The sequence below is a fragment of the Myotis brandtii genome, unplaced genomic scaffold (genome assembly GCF_000412655.1).
Source record: "Myotis brandtii unplaced genomic scaffold, ASM41265v1 scaffold59, whole genome shotgun sequence".
In the NCBI taxonomy this organism is placed as follows: domain Eukaryota; kingdom Metazoa; phylum Chordata; class Mammalia; order Chiroptera; family Vespertilionidae; genus Myotis; species Myotis brandtii.
In genome coordinates, this window is record NW_005370223.1 from 3,118,344 (window position 1) to 3,134,818 (window position 16,475).

Sequence of the window (16,475 nt, forward strand, 5' to 3'; positions counted from 1 at the left end):
CAACTAACCAACAGGAAAGGGGGGGGGGGGGGGGGGGGGGGGGGGGGGGGGGGGGGGGGCAAGGACACATATGTAATACCTTAATAAAGAAAAAAGAATCATTAAGCATCATTGGATTGCCATTTGGAACCAACAGATGATCCTATACATCGGTGATCCTCCGTCAAAGTCCTGTTCTCTGCAAGGATGTTGGCAATAATGCCCAGCAATGAAGGGTTAAAGCTGGGGGCCCAGACCAGGAAAGGGATGTCACCAATCTGATGGCATTAGGTCCAAAGCTAGATCTCCCCACTGTGGTCTTTTATTCTAGGTGATCCTAGAGGTGTCCACGGTTCCCTGATTGAGATCTAACCTAGGGGTCCTCAAGGGTGAGACAGGTCTGCTATAGTATCAAAAGGCATGGAGTAGCTACAAGGAGCCAGCGGATTTAACTTGACTTTGGCCGGAACTGAAAGTCCCCAATGTCTCAGAACCCTCGGACAGATACCTAAATCACAAAGTCAAAAGTCACTGAGCCTTTTGTAGGGTGTTAAATTGAAAAATGTTTCCTTTGGGAGCTCAGGAAACGGTTGTCTCTTCTATAATTTTCCAGTTTTCTATGCCTCACGTACAATGCCAACAATCCTACATAAAAGTAATAGCATTTCATATAGCTTACTTCAGACATTTACTCACCCAAAAAAATATATAAACATGGCGAGAAAAGCTGCACCAAGGAATTCCTTATAAAATACGATGCCTATAACAGGAATAGAAGACAACATTTTAGGATAAGAATATTTACAATAGCTACACATTGTTTTTCAAATTATGTCAATAGAGGAGGCCCCCTTTAGCCTCGGTTTCGCTTTTGTGGTTTCTGTTACCCAGGGTCAAGAATATTAAGTGAAAAATTCCAGAAGTAAACAATTCCTAAGTTTTAAGTTGCAGGCTGTCCTGAGTTGCATGACGAAATCCCACCCCCCCGGGACATGAGGCCTCCCTCTGTCCAGCATCTCCATGCCGTATGTACTGAGTCAGCAGCCGTCTTGGTTGTCAGGTTGACTATGTGGCAGTGTAGAGCCTGGGTTCAAGTCACCCTTAATAATGGCCCCAAAGCACAAGAGTAAGTGATGCTGGCAATTTGAACATGCCAAAGAGAACCCAGAAAACGTATTAATTACTTTTAAAAATTACCCACTGGCAGTCACATTGCTTGCCATGAAGTAAAAAAGATGAGCCAATTAGGAAACAGATAATCCCCTACCTACCTCCAAAATACAGACATTTTGCAATAGGAAATGAAATCTCAATAAGACACAGTGGTGAATTTATCCAATAAGCCAAAGAACAAGGGGAAATCAGTACCAAACGTAGGAGTGATATACCTGGATCTACTATATTTGGGTCAGAACCAAGTTTAAATGTCATATTTTTTAAAAAACACTATTGTGTCTGACACATTAAAAAACTGTCCACCAAACGTAGGAGTGATATACCTGGATCTACTGTATTTGGGTCAGAACCAAGTTTAAATGTCATATTTTAAAAAAAAAACACTATTGTGTCTGACACATTAAAAAACTGTCCTTAAGAATAAAAGAATTCAATAGTAGAAAAATAGAGGCCAGAACAGCAAAAGCAGTAGTTTCTGTTCTCATCTGTCTGGCCTTCCTGGAACACTGGGTTCTGTTTTGGGCCCCACTCTGATCCAGGTGGTGAAGGCCAGAGACGGACGAGTGAGTGGACCTGGGGTGTTTGGCCCAAAGACAAGACACAAGAGGACCCTCCCACTGCTCTGCTCACCAGCAGGGCTGGCAAGGAGAAGACTCCAGAAAGCGGAATTAAGGTGAGTGTCTTGAATTCACAGGGAGGCTAGTTTCTGTCCAATATAAGGAAACACTTTCTAATAATTAGAGCTCTCGAAATAGAGTAGTTTAAAACGGGACTGAGCTGTCTCGGGAGGCGGACGGCCTGGGGAGCACTCGCACACAGTAGAAGAGCGTGTCCTAGAGGGGTTATGGAGGAAACTCAGATACTGTGTGAGGCTGGGAGGACATGGCTTATGCAGATCCTAATAACCGAAGGATTCCTTGCTTTTCTCATATGCGTGTTGTGGGGGTAGAACACCTAAGTACAGAAAGCCAAAACTCACCTGCAATAATGGCACTGGTTGTAAAGAAAATATGGTTAATGGGCACCACCGTCGCTGTACTGTAGAGATTCGTGGCTTGATTCAGGAACCTAGAGCAGAAGGCACTTCCTGAAGCTCTGGCCTTAAGAGATGCTCAGCAATAAGTTAACAATAACATCAAGAAATGCATGTTCTTCAGCTACAACTACAAAGGGAAAGGAAGTGCAGTAGAAGGGCATTTCCAATCAGCAGTCATAGCTTATATGCATCTGATGTATGAGATCAGATGTCAGGTTTTATGGTCTGTTTAAACCAACAACAGTAACAATGAAAAGCAATTAATCATATTCTGAGGCCACAGAAGTTTGAGTTGGAAGCCATTCAAGCTGCTGGACCGGTATCACACTGCGGCTGATTCATTATGATAGACCCCAGAATCTGTTAAATATCATATCGAGGGAATAGTAGAGCTATGCATTGACATGCCACGTGCCAAGAAAGAAGATGGAGAAGTAAAAGGAATGTTTAATGTTTCAAAAACAATGCTTGGGGCTCCAGCTGCAGAGCACATGTGGGAACTCAGCTTCTCACGTTGGCGACCAACCGAATTCAGGTTCCCGCACTGTGCTGTGCTGCCCCGTCAGGGACTAGACCAGTGATGGCGAACCTTCTGAGCTCGGCGTGTCAGCATTTTGAAAAACCCTAACTTAACTCTGGTGCCGTGTCACATAGAGAAATTTTTTGATATTTGCAACCATAGTAAAACAAAGACTTATATTTTTGATATTTATTTTATATATTTAAATGCCATTTAACAAAGAAAAATCAACCAAAAAAAATGAGTTCGCGTGTCACCTCTGACACGCGTGTCATAGGTTCACCATCACTGACCTAGGGCCTGCTTCCCCCTGTGATTATAAGCAATGGGGAGGGCAGGAATACAATTTTCAAGCGCCATGTCTACTCAATAGATCATGCATGGAGAAAAATACGACCGGGATCTTAAATAGCTCCCTCCTTCCCAGGAGCTGCTGCCACATCCGCTCATATGGGTTCTGCAGAAGCAACACAGGGGTGGCTGAAAGCAACCAAGCTTCTGGCATTTCAGGCCAATGAAATCCCTGTCCTTTCACTCTCAAATAAATAAAGCTTTGAACATTATCATTACTATGGTTCTTTAAATGAGTCCCCACTGCCTCATGCTCCCCACTTGCAGGGATTCCATTTGTCTTCGTGTCGGTGCCAGGTCTGGGAAGCTGACATCTCCCCAGCAGGGTGAAGATGCAACACCCTTCTCCGCTGGGCTGACCCTCCCTGGAGATGCCCAGTGGGGCTGAGTTACCACCTGGCGGGCTTTCCTCATTAGCCCTTCAGGCAGCACGTGCTCCAGTCTGTCAGACTCAGGCTCTGGGCAGAGAACTTCTAATGTTTGACTAGAAATTACTTAGGGGTGCTCTGAGTGTGACAACTAGTTCATTACTACCCAATGTGTTCTGTCTGAAACTGGCAGAAATGGGAACATTTCTCCACTCAGGTGGCTGGGTAGAAGGAAATAGCCAGGGGAGAAGATGATAATTCAATCCTTGATATCACTATAACTCAACCTCCCTCAGCTGACTAGCTACTAAAACAAGTACTGGAAAGAAGTTTGAAAAGGGGATCAGCCGAACAAATAATGTGAAGGCGATACAGAATAGCATTCTTGCAACAACATGTTTTTCAGTTGAGTTGGTACTAAGATATACAAAGAAGATCGAAAATGCCATTTAACAAAAATCAACCAAAAAAATGAGTTCGCGTGTAACCTCTGACACGCGTGTCATAGGTTTGCCATCACTGGACTAGAACCTTCTCTAGAGCAGTGCATTGCACTGACATCACCTGGGTGCTTTCAAAAAGCATGAATGCTTAGGTCCTATTCTTGAGCAACTGGAAAAAAAAATAATTTTTGTGGGCAGAGCCCAGGTGTGCCTGTGCCTGTATATACATGCGTGCATGTGTGTATACATATACGCACATATGTATGTGTAATTAAGCCTCCTCGGGTAATTTTAATGGGCAGCCAGGGCTGAAAGCCACAGTTCTACAGTTCTAGTGTGTTCACCCAGCTCCAGTGTGAAAGATGTAGAGACGGAAACAAGGGTGATAAGAACGCAGTTTACCTTTGACTGTATCTACCTTTTACATTCATAAAGCATAGTTCAAAGATAATGATGCTAATTGTTACATTCTAAAAGGTAGTAGAGCAGCCCTGATTAATTCAGAAGAAGAGAAGAGACAAAACAGCAAGACTCAAGTATTAGAAACACACTCAGTCTTATAAGGAAATGACTAATGAAACAGTGACAAAACATTGGTTTCTCCGGTAATTGTCCACACTCCTAGTTACAGGGCCTATAGCCAACCCATGACAATGAGACTGGACTTCTAGGACTAAGAAAGGAACCAATCTCTTCCTGAGTTTGGGCTCTGACTTCCTCGCTGGCACTGGGATGGTGGCTTTGCATAGCATTTAGGGGGTAAACAGAAAACTTTCTGGTTGACTCGAGCGCCTCACAGGCAAAGGCATCCTCCCCATGTGACATGGAGGGGAAGCCGTTGGAGCAGCGGGGTTGGGGGGAGGCGGGGAGAGCAGAAATTAAAAATGTTCCATGTCACCACTATTAGGCCCCAGGAGAAACATAAAACAATCATTCCACAGTCCCTTGGGTACGAAGCAAATTCTGGCCAAAGATACAAAGTTCTGAGGAAAGGATTTCCCTCCCGGCCAAACGTCTGGTTTTGTCCATCTCTGGGCAATTAATGAGCATGAGCTAAGAAGTGAAGGTGAAAGGTTCATGTATTTCCTATACTTAGAAAAAGAAATCTGGATGTGGACCTGCCCCTTTGATTTATTGCTAATGACAACCTGTGTACGATGGATATTAATTACAAGCAGAAGAGCATCAGGAAAGTATCAGAGTGCACTTAGCTGGATTATGGCTGCACTTTAGAGCTCACAAGATGTGAAGGCAATGCTCAGTAAAAACTCCTTATTGGATGTGAAGGCTATTGCAAGGCATGTTAGCTGAGGATAAGCTGTAGACCCTTCACCCTTCTAAGTCAGTTGCATCTAATTTTAATGATCATCTGAAGCCAAGAAAGACGGATGCTCAGAGAAGCACAGGAATGCTGAAAGATTGGTGAGGACAGGGAAGCTAACTTACTTGACTTGGAAAACACAAGATGCTATCATGATGATCAACATTATATAGAAGATGGGATACGTTAGCTGCATTTTATCCGTCACAGAAAAAGTGATCATGCCTGAGACAGCTTTCACTGAAATAACAGTCAATGAGGCTGAAAAACAAAACAAAGAACACAAATAAAATACATACCTGAGACAGAATGACAGATATCTTCAGTGTACATGGCACAGTGGTAAATGCCCCCCTAACGCCTTAAGCATGAAGATTCTAGCTAAGCAGTAGCCCTGGTGTTTAAGCTGGGCTGGACTTCAGATTGGCTTCTATCAGCTAAAGATCTGCTGTGTGACTGTGCTTTTTATCTTTGGAGCAAGATGGTTATTTTCCAGCCGTAACTGTTGAAAGGATGCTATAGACGAGAGGTTATAATTACTAAGAGATGGGAAAGGAGAAAACAATGAAGGGAGGAGATAAGAAAAGTGGGACTGCCCACGTGACGTTAATGGGAAAATATGAAGCTACACTGAAAAAAATGTAAAGCCAAATAGATGAAAAGACTGAAAACTGAAAAGCAACTCACTCTGTGAGTTTACTAAGAGTTGTACTTGGTCTATGCGTGAACCCTTTGTTAATAAATGCCTACAAGTTTCATTAAAATATTTTTTGAAGATGACACTAACAGGAAGCAGGACCTGAGTATTCATTTCTCAGAGTCAACCATAAGTCTAAGATTTACACAAGCATGTCTACACACTTTCTACGCTAAAGAGGAACCTGTCCCTTACGGGAACACGTCTTTCTTAGTTTCCAAATAGCAATGAAGAAAAAGTGACTTGACAAGGTTCTATCAACGTGAAAGCAACGACGCATTTTCTGGAAACATCATGTTTCTGTAGGAAGAAGACAGGGCTTCCCTTTTGCCCAGGTCCCTTGAAATTACGTTACCTATGATTCCATAAATTAGCTGAAACCTACAGAAAAATAAAAAAAAGTTTTACATGAAATCAAATATAAGTCAAAGGCAATGGGAAGGAGAAATACTGTTTTTGTTGCTGTTGATATCTGGTCATAATATATCTGAACTTTACTCCTTTTAGCTTTTGAAAAGAATGTGTGTGTGTGTGTGTGTGTGTATGTGTGTGTGTGTGTGTGTGTGTGTGTGTATGGTGTTTAAATAGCAGGTGAAGTGTTCCAACTAGGAAAAGCCTTCCAGAATCTCCTTTTCCAAAAACTGAAAGTATACTTTAACTTGAAGGGTACTAGGGCACACTTCCAAATTAGGGATTTTCTTTCTGTTATAAGTCACATTAACAGAGGAGACCCGGTAATAAATTCTAAAAGCAAACCCCCAATCCGAACAAAGAGGCCCTTACAACTGGGCACCTCTTCATTTTAAAATGTCTTTTGACCTGACCTTCTACATATTTTCTACGGAGTACGACAACACTCATATCTCAGCGAATCTAGGGAATGTCAAGTATCTCTCGAGATGTGTGTTACTTGATGGTTTAAGTTTGTAAAGTTTGCTCTTGAGGGACCTTGATTTCCTCCTAAACACGTTGCTTGTAATTAGAGCACAGTGTGATTATGGTCCTGTAGTCGGAACAGCTTGGATTCCCAAAGGGATCACTGATGGAGAAACAGCTGAACACACTGTTCCATGAGCCGCAGAACCTCGGACTGCCAACGCCCTTAAAGGTCACCGACTTTTAAAAAATCATTTAATTCAACCACCACCTGACATTAAATTATACTTAAACACAAAACACAAACAAAACTGGAATTCTTTACTAAACAGCTAAACCAACTATTAGTTGCTCGAGTTGATCATTGCATTTTCAAAGCATGCACAATCACCAACTGATTAATCACTATTTATTATAACTCTGAAAATTATTTCTAGACTGGTATCAAGTTCTTCTAAGATTTTTTTTTTGGTGGGGGGAGGGTGGTTGATGAGGACAGATGGAAATACAAAATTGTAACGCAGTCTCATTCTAATATTGTATATATAAAAATAGAGAGTACTTGTGTATACACAGAAAAAAGATTAGAAGAACCTACATACTCTAGGTAGTGGGATTATGAATAAATTTTAAACTACTTTTTAAAAACTATACAAATATACATGTTCATTAAAGAAAATTTGGAAAATGTAGAAAAGCTTGAAAAGAAAAATGAAAATCACTTGTAACCTCAACACTCAACTCCAAGTCATTCTTAACATGTGGGAAATATTTTTGTAGCTATTTTTCTATCTTTACATTTTTCAATTATTTCTAAGAAAAAAAATCCTAAAGTTATCAGAGAGCAAATAAAATGACCAAAAAGTAAAAATTGCTAAATATATTTTTTAAAGAATTAAATGTATATCAATTTTAGTAACAGACATCTAGTTTGCATAATTGAGACTCAGTTTCTTTCTATAAATCAGAGTTGAAAAGTAGAAACAATGAGAAAGGAATAGAATGCTCAAATATTTTCCTTCAAATCTTTTTGACCTGGCATGGCTAGATTAGAAAATTAGAAAACAAAATATATCCTTACCTAGAAGTGCCACCAGGGTTAGTAGAATCACAATGTGCTTCATTCCTTTTCTTTTATAGAAATATAGGAGAATGCAGAAAATTAATATTTCTAAAATCTAGAGATAAAACAAAGAGTAAAGTATAAATTATTCTATATAAAGTCTTCAGAATGTCACACTTCTTTGATTTTGCAAGTTATGAGAGTTGGTGAGGTGACTAGAGTCCCTAAGGACAATTATAAATATTGGAGAACAATACTTAAAACCTCAGCTATCCAGGCCCAGAGAGCTCTAACATCACGTACATGACAATGGTGCCCAGATCTAGATCTCCAGTCCCGACCTCCCTACAACTCCAGTCTCATTTATCCAACTCTCTACTAGACATCTCCACATGCACATTGAATAGCCATATCCCACGAGTATGGGCAACACTTAACTCTTGATTGCCTGCCTTCCCTACTGTTCTTCCTGGTGTCCTCACCCCCTCAGCAGGTGACAACATCACACTGCTCCCTCCGCCTCACTCTTTGCCACCCTCTGACCAAAAACACAATCTGGATAATATTTTATCCCTAGAGCATACATGTGATATACATATAAGGTATTTATGGTGATATGACAAGCATTCATGTGGCCCTAAACTAAGGAATAGAACCGACCAATACCTTTGAAGTCTCTTGTATGCCCCTCCCCACTTGCACTCCTCTCTCCTATGACCTCCCCAGGAACCACTGTACTGAGCTTTGTGGTTACCACTCACTTTCCTGATAGTTTATCACATTTCTATATATGCCTAAATGACACCCTGCTTATTTTTGCATCTGTTTGGACTTTATACAAGGTGGGGGGGGTCATACTGCTTTCACTGGCTTTTTTTCACCGTGCATTATGTTTATGAGATTCATCCAGGATGATACATGTAGTAAAAAATATGTTAGATCCAGTAATTCCTATGGTTTCCTATCACATTAAGAATAGAATCCAGCCCGGCTGGCATGGCTCAGTGGCTGCGCGTTGATCTATGAACCAGGAGGTCACGGTTCAATTCCCAGTCAGGTTATGGGCTTGATCCCCAGTGGGGTTGTGCAGGAGGCAGCCAATTAATGATCCTCTCTCATCATTGATGTTTCTCTCCCCCTTCCTCTCTGAAATCAATAAAAATCTATTTTTAAAAAATAATAGCCCAGCTGGTGTGGCTTAGATATGAATACGTATACACACCACACACACACGTACACATATACGAATACGTATACACACCACACACATACACACTCCTTCCTGGATATAAAAGCCCCAGCCAACTTCTCTCACCTCATCTTGTACAACTTACTCTGGGATGGTCCAACCTGCGCCAGCCACAAATGGCCTTTTTTCCTCCCTAGTGTTGGCAGTCCTCAGATTGCTCCTGCCTTTGGGCCTTTGCATTAACTATGCTGCCTGGAGGGGTCTTTCCCTGATCTTTGCACAATGGCCCCTTCTAGTCACTCAGCTCTCAGCTTAACCGTCACCTCCTCTGAGAGGTCTTCCCTGACCACTTTGATCTAACAGAGCCCCCCAGTCATCCTATCACACCCCCGACTTCAGGTGGCCACTGTGAGCGTTTTATCATCATCTGTCATACTTCCTGTTCATGCACTTAGGTGTTTCCTGTCTGTCTCCCAATGGACATCAGCTCTATGAGGACAGGGTCCTTATCCTTAGGGGCTGTTTGCCACCCTGTCCCCAGTATTTAGGGAATTAATAAGAAAATTACACCTCAAATTTATGATGAAAACATGCCAAAAAACAGACCTAACTCTAATAAACTGAAGGTTCAATAAATACTGACTAAATGTCTAAATTTTCCTAACCCCAAGAAAACTCTACTGTAAGTCTGAGTTCTCAATTTTATTTTTTTATCATTTTTTTTCTTTTTTGAGGTCCTTAAGATAATCTGAAGCAACTCCTTTTTTTCCTCCCCAAAGAGATGATATCCATGGACTGAAATAATAAATATGAATGTTGCCCTGACCGGTTTGGCTCAGTGGATAGAGCGTTGGCCTGCGGACTGAAGGATCCCAGGTTCGATTCCGGTCAAGGGCATGTACCTTGGTTGTGGGCACATCCCTAGTAGGGGGTGTGAAGGGGGCAGCTGATCGATGTTTCTCTCTCATTGATGTTTCTAACTCTCTATCCCTCTCCCTTCCTCTCTGTAAAAAATCAATAAAATATATTTAAAAAAATAAATATGAACGTTTACTTTTCTGACATCAGACAAGTAAAAATACCAACAATAGTTGTGTGTGTTTTTTCTTAAAAATTACTAGAATTAGGCACTTCACTACTTTTAGGACTGCATTTTACTTATGGAGCTCTAAGTCAACAATCTCTCCTTTTCCATTCAAGGTTTCGCCTGTTGGTTTGTTTTCTCCTTTAATCCTCTGTGGGCACGGAAAGCAGCAGGACCAAACCTTCTTCATTTAAAAACCCTTTCATCTACGATGGAAACTTAGGTCATCCCTTAGTCTTCTTTTCCTGGTAAATTAAACCAATTATTTTAACTCTTCCTTATAAGACATATTTGCCAGGCCTTTGATTCAACCAAGCAGTGCTACAAAAAGCGATTGGACAACGGTCTCTTTGCCTTCCCGAAGGCGGCCATCAAAACACTGGGTGTCCCAGCCTGTGTACGACTCCTCAACTGTTCACAGAAATATCGCTCTTGGCTTGCTCTCTGCTCAACCACAGGCTTCCATTTCTCACCTGATACAGGGACCACAGTTCCCCCTGATGGAGAGAAGAAAGCTCTTCCTCACAGCACAGAGCATGTTAGCTAAATGGATGAGCAGGCCGATTATTAACTTTTTGGTGGGGTGGGGGGTGAGGGTAGTTATCAGTTCTAAAAGTCATGTATGACTTTTTGTAAATCCACTTCTGAGGCTTCAGGTAAATAAAACACGAGTTCCCATTATTCATAGAATGACTGCCGTTGCCCTGGGTTCCGTCTTGTGTTACGACGTCATGGCGCTCCCAGGAATAAAATATTTAAACAGCATGAATGAATGTTAATTTTTTTCTAGCAACATTTCCCCTCCTCTGTGAAAATATCAATATTAAAGAAGCTGTAATTCCTGCAGGTTGCTGCGAGCCACAAAGAGGCTGCTTTGCTGCTATCTGTGAGGTCAGAAATAATAACAGCGCGTACTGCATGCTCACCATATGCTTTTCTTGTACTAATTCACGGAGTCCTCACAACCACCTTTGGAGTGGCACTCTTATTATCCCCATTTTACAGGCGGGGAAACCAAGGCGCAGAGGGGTTTTGCTGGCCGGCAAAAGAGCAGTTTTAATTCCTGTAGTTATGATCTTTGCAGGCATGGTTTGCAGAAAAAGCACAGAATCTGCCACATCCAAGGATTAAATATTAATTACTTAGGTGTTTAACAGATTTAAACTAAACTTTAGCTCAAGATCTTAGTATATAATTGATAAGTTCTGGTCTTTAGAGATGCAACATCTAACATTAAATTTCAAACTAAGATAATATAGATCTATTTCCCTTAGAGTCTACTGCCAATGCGTTATTGAAACGTGACTTTCTTAAAGGTTTATTTTATGCTATCTTATAAATATCTGGAATTATATACATTTTTGGTGGCATTTACTTTCAAATATATTTCTATGGGACTATGGATTTCTCCCAGGACTGTGAAATTTCTGCTACAGAAATCCCTCTCTCTACCCAGGATGACTAATAAATTGAGTTGACTTTGGAAAATGGCAAAATGCAATTAATTTCAGATTTTTTTTGTGTGGAAACATAAGGTTTAATAAAAAGTAGCCTTATTCTTTTAAAATGTTTTCTCTGGTGTTAAAACAATATAAGATACATCATCATCAAACAATGCTGTTTATTCCCCCCAAAATAAGTCTTGATGCATCTTTAATCTCCAAAGGATTTAACTTGGGCTATTAATTTTCTGATCATAAACTATGTGAGCCTTTTCTCACTGGAGGAACAATTTGTTTTGCCTATAGAAAAGAATACCATGTGTTGGTAGGATTTCAAGTTTAGACTATCATGAAATACAGAACAAGTCCTTCTAGTTCTTAGATGTGATTGGTGACAGCTGCAGTAGTTAAAGGACTGGGTATGGTGAACAAGTCGGAAGATGCAATGGGGTAGGCAGGCAGGAGGCACAGAGTATGACAGACCAGAGGAAGGCTGACCTGAGTTGGGAAGCCCAGGCCTAAAGGTGCTGGAGGGCAGGGGGAAGGGGAGCCTTCCAATATAAGAGGAGGGAGCGGAGGAGAGAAGATGGCGAGCTCAGTGTTTAAGATGCTACATTTGAAGAACCTCTGGGACATCCAGGCAGGGAAGAGTAATCAGTGGAGAGATGAGAACAGAGATGTGCAGCTCAGAAGAGGCCTGGGGAGAAATGTAGGTCTGGATTTGGAAGTCCTTCTAACGGAGGATGGTGGGGTGGGCAATGAGATCACCCTAGAAAACCCTGGATGAATATTTAGTACGAATAGGTAAGAGTGGTTGGCAGAAGAGGAGGAGGTGACTATCAAGAGCCTGGGATGGAATAGTTGGAGAAACAGGGAAAACAAACTGAGGAAGCAGAGAGGCGAGCAGTTCGAGATGTGATGGGTCATGAGTAAATGCTGCTTAAGGTTCAGGAAAAATTAGGTTGCCCCCCCGCCCCCAAAAATGACAGCAATTGCATTTGGCAACTTGTGGGGAGGGATCCACTAGGATTTTAATAAATGGTGAGTGAGTAGGAGCTGAGAAAACAGAGGGGAATAAATGGTGGTGAGTGGAAGAGAAATAAGAGTTTATTAAAGGGTGTGTAGTATATGGAGATTTTTTTAAAACAGAGAAATCTTCATTGAGTAAGAGAAAGGGGTAGAGTGGATAGAGTGGGAGACTACAAAAAGAAAAGACCTATAAACATTTATGCTCCAGTGGTCAGAATTATATATCAAAGATAGTAAGATATACAGAATTCTTGTCACATAGATGAGGAACTGCCAGACAATAATGTAATACCAGGCAGTTCCTGCTGTGATAGCCCGAGTTAAACTTGGAACAAAAACTTTTACATAAGAGGTGTATAAAGTAGGATCGTACTGTTACCTGTTTTAACGGCAGAGGACTAGAGCAGACAGTTTTTTTGAAGTCGTGTCTAATCCTAAAACTACACGATTCTGTGTGCTTTGATCCTTTTAACTGAATTCACAATTACTTTACCAATCCAGTTCTTGGTTAAATGCTCAACTATCCCAGTTTTGTTCTTACTACCTGTCTTTCCTATAATGTTCTTATTTTCCACCTAAACCGATTCCTGCAAAAAGTTACGTACTAACCACTTCAATCATGTCCTCTCTTTACACCCACTGGGTATGGCCACGGCAGCAAATAAAGTGTCCCAATTCGTGGCTTCCAATTTCTGTACCAGCTCATTCCATTCCTTCTTTTGCACATCTCTCAGCGTTATCCTACTGTGGCCTGCGTCTCCACAGACAGCCTATGGCATTGTTCTCAATGAGAATTTTTTTGAAGAGAATATCTACCTTGAATAAAATTCAAGGAAGAAAAAGGGGTCTTCAGGTACTTCCCTTTGGACTTGGAAGAGAGGTTTCTTTGGGGTTTGTTTGTTTTTACTTTTGAGTTGTCCTAAAATATGATGCTCTGAAATTGGCCAGATTCAATGTTGTGGAAATTGTCCCAGTCACGGGTCACCCTCAAGGATGGGAAACCTGGGAAGCTGGGGACGTCTATTGCTGAGTTAGTGTTTCAAATACTTTCATGTTGGTCAAATATATTTGCATTGTATTAAAAAAGAGAATATCTACCTTGAATAAAATTCAAGGAAGAAAAAGGGGTCTTCAGGTACTTCCCTTTGGACTTGGAAGAGAAGTTTCTTTGGGGTTTGTTTGTTTGTTTTTACTTTTGAGTTGTCCTAAAATATGATGCTCTGAAATTGGCCAGATTCAATGTTGTGGAAATTGTCCCAGTCACGGGTCACCCTCAAGGATGGGAAACCTGGGAAGCTGGGGACGTCTATTGCTGAGTTAGTGTTTCAAATACTTTCATGTTGGTCAAATATATTTGCATTGATATATGTTAATGAGATATTAATGCTGAGAAGAGAAGATTGTGTTAGTTCGCTAACATCTGCATGTACCAGCGGTCTAGATAACATTGCTCTGCCACAGTCATTAGAATGCTTACCACATAGATCAGGAACTGCCAGCCAACAAAGTAATACTGTACTGTTCTCGCAGAGATAGCCTGGGATATGTTTGGAGCAAAGTTCACCAACAAATACGATCCTGCAAATGCCAATGTCATACCTTTAAGTAAAACAGAAAAGACAAAACAAGTTGAAAAGAGACATTTTAATCTTTTTGTTGATGTAAACATTACCTATAGACTGAGCATTACTTGTAAAAGTGCTGACAGTCCTGCCCTATTAAAATATAATTCATCAACCATCCCCTAGACAGCGTCACACATTCACCTGATAGCACTACCTTTAAAGAGGGCTAAGGGCCCTGGCCGGTGTTGCTAACTGGTTAGAGCACTGGCCCGCGCATCCAAGGGTCACGGGCGGGTTCATTCCTGGTCAAGGGCACATACCTGGGTTGCAGGTTCGTTCCCTCACCCCAGTGAGGGTGTGTGCGGGAGGCAACTAATATGTTTCTCTCACATCAATGTTTCTCTCTCTCTTCTCCTCTCTCCCTCCACACTCTCTAAAAATCAATGGAAAAAATATCCTCAAGTGAGGATTAACAAACAAACAAACAAAGAAAGGGATAAGGGCCAGGGAATGGATGGGGCAGGACATAACTTCTGACTTTTCTCTGTTGTTCCAGATAGATCCTGGCCTAAGCAGAGAAGTGTTCTGCTAAGATGGGAAGATCAGAACATGTGTAATTGGAGACAAGAAAACCCAACTAAGCTGGCTGTTTGGGTTCTTATGGGCCAGTCAGTGCAAGATAGACCTGGATTTAGGTCTCGATGGCAGAGCCCAAGAGGGTGGGGAGTCCATCACCTGACCATTTATTCTGCACTTACTCATCTTGGGAGCCTTACACACACACACACACACACACACACACACACACACACACGTGATTTTACACTTAGAAACTCTGGTAAATGAGCATCTTAATCGTTGCCACTTTTTTGGCGTCCCTTTAGCAGAAATGAAGGTGAACATTGGCTTTGCTCTACGATATTTATAGCCCAATTTAGTATCTAGAATTCCAGGCATAGCCGAGTAAAATATCACATAATAAACCTATGGAAGGAATGTGTTACTGTCATCACTTTAACATTACTTAAAATAATGGAGGAAGGGCATGTGTGGGGGGAGTGGCCATGGAGGGGTAAAGGAAGGACACTTCCAAATAACACTGAAAGCTACTTATTTGTGAATAATTAGCAGCCCGAGAAAAAGTGACATAGGTAGCATTTTTCAGGTAGCACCCTTGAAAACATAATTCAACTTGCTCCATCACTGAGGTCGGCCTTGTTCTGTACATAATTGACAACTAACGTTGACTCCAACCTGAAACAATTTGATTTGTTGATAAAATCTCACACTTTGAAGACACCAATTTCCTATTCTTCGTAGCCAAATGATTTATGACTTTGAACTCTAGTTTCCGAGAACAAAGAGCATTTGATTTTTCACACAGGCTAAATAATAGCTATTCAGTGTACTTTAGAAGCTATAAAATAAGTTTCATCGAAGTAACAATGTATTCTGTAATGCTCTGTGAAGACAGAGATCATATACACAATTTTAAAAGCTATTTCTAAAGAGATTTTAAAAATAAAAAAATATACATTATTAAGCATTGTAATAAAAGGAAAATAATAAACACCATCTATAAGAACTTGGGCAAAATTATTGGTCAGCCTTGTCCTTTCTTTAGGAATAAAAAATTCTCTTATAATTATTCAATATTAGGTTTTTAGGAAGAAGGGACTAATAAAAACAGTTTTGTAAACTTGGTATAGTAAAATAGAATAAAAGCCTTGAATGCAATTTAGAAGTCTCAGAGACTTCCAACTTTCTCTTGTGAAATCCAAATTTCTTGTTTATATCGAGTTCCTCCGCCAGTTATTTCTTTATCTCATTTAACTGTATCTAGTGACCTTTACATTTCTTTCTAAAAATTTACTTTTGAATGGGTAACATATGTATATGGCAGAAAATTCAAAAGCACACAAGGGTGATGCGGGAAGAGTTAAATCTCTCTTCTACCCTGATGGCCTCCTATTTCCAAGTTCTTGAGGTTTCTTTTTCTGAGATACTTTATGCACGTGTATATGTTGGTGTGTATGACTTTTGGATTTTTTACACAGACAATATTATACATGCTCTTCTGTATATGTTCTATTTCTAATCAACCGAACATCTTGGAGAACGTTTCAGTATAGGTATGGCAGCCTCATCCTCTTCAAGTCTGCAGAGTATCCCATTATACAGAGGTTGTGCTACTTATTTAACTTTCCAATATGGTCCCCATGTCACGTATGTTAGAAAATTCAAAAGCACACAAGGGTGATGCGTGAAGAGTTAAATCTCTCTTCTACCCTGATGGGCTCCTAGTTCCAAGTTCTTGAGGTTTCCTTTTCTGAGAT

At 40.8% G+C, this 16,475-nt stretch overlaps 1 protein-coding gene across 10 annotated transcripts in view; it reads right to left on the reverse strand.

The window, feature by feature from the left end:
- Nucleotides 1-16,475, reverse strand: part of NIPAL2 (NIPA-like domain containing 2) — a 47,454-nt gene that overhangs the window by 8,526 nt on the left and 22,453 nt on the right. For 5 of the 10 annotated variants that reach the window (XR_001364615.1, XM_005879261.2, XM_014550273.1 and 2 more), the window contains 5 exons: nt 14,052-14,173; nt 7,849-7,945; nt 5,320-5,455; nt 2,135-2,223; nt 676-739 (listed from right to left, as the gene is read on the reverse strand). Coding sequence is in view for 9 of the 10 variants with exons in the window: in XM_005879261.2 (XP_005879323.1) it covers nt 676-739; nt 2,135-2,223; nt 5,320-5,455; nt 7,849-7,945; nt 14,052-14,173 (508 nt within the window). In the remaining variant the exon portion in view is untranslated. Of the gene's footprint in view, nt 1-79; nt 223-675; nt 740-2,134; nt 2,224-5,319; nt 5,456-6,246; nt 6,273-7,848; nt 7,946-14,051; nt 14,174-16,475 lie in introns of all 10 variants that reach the window. The other 5 variants (XM_014550272.1, XM_014550271.1, XM_014550270.1 and 2 more) reach the window with 4 other exon arrangements.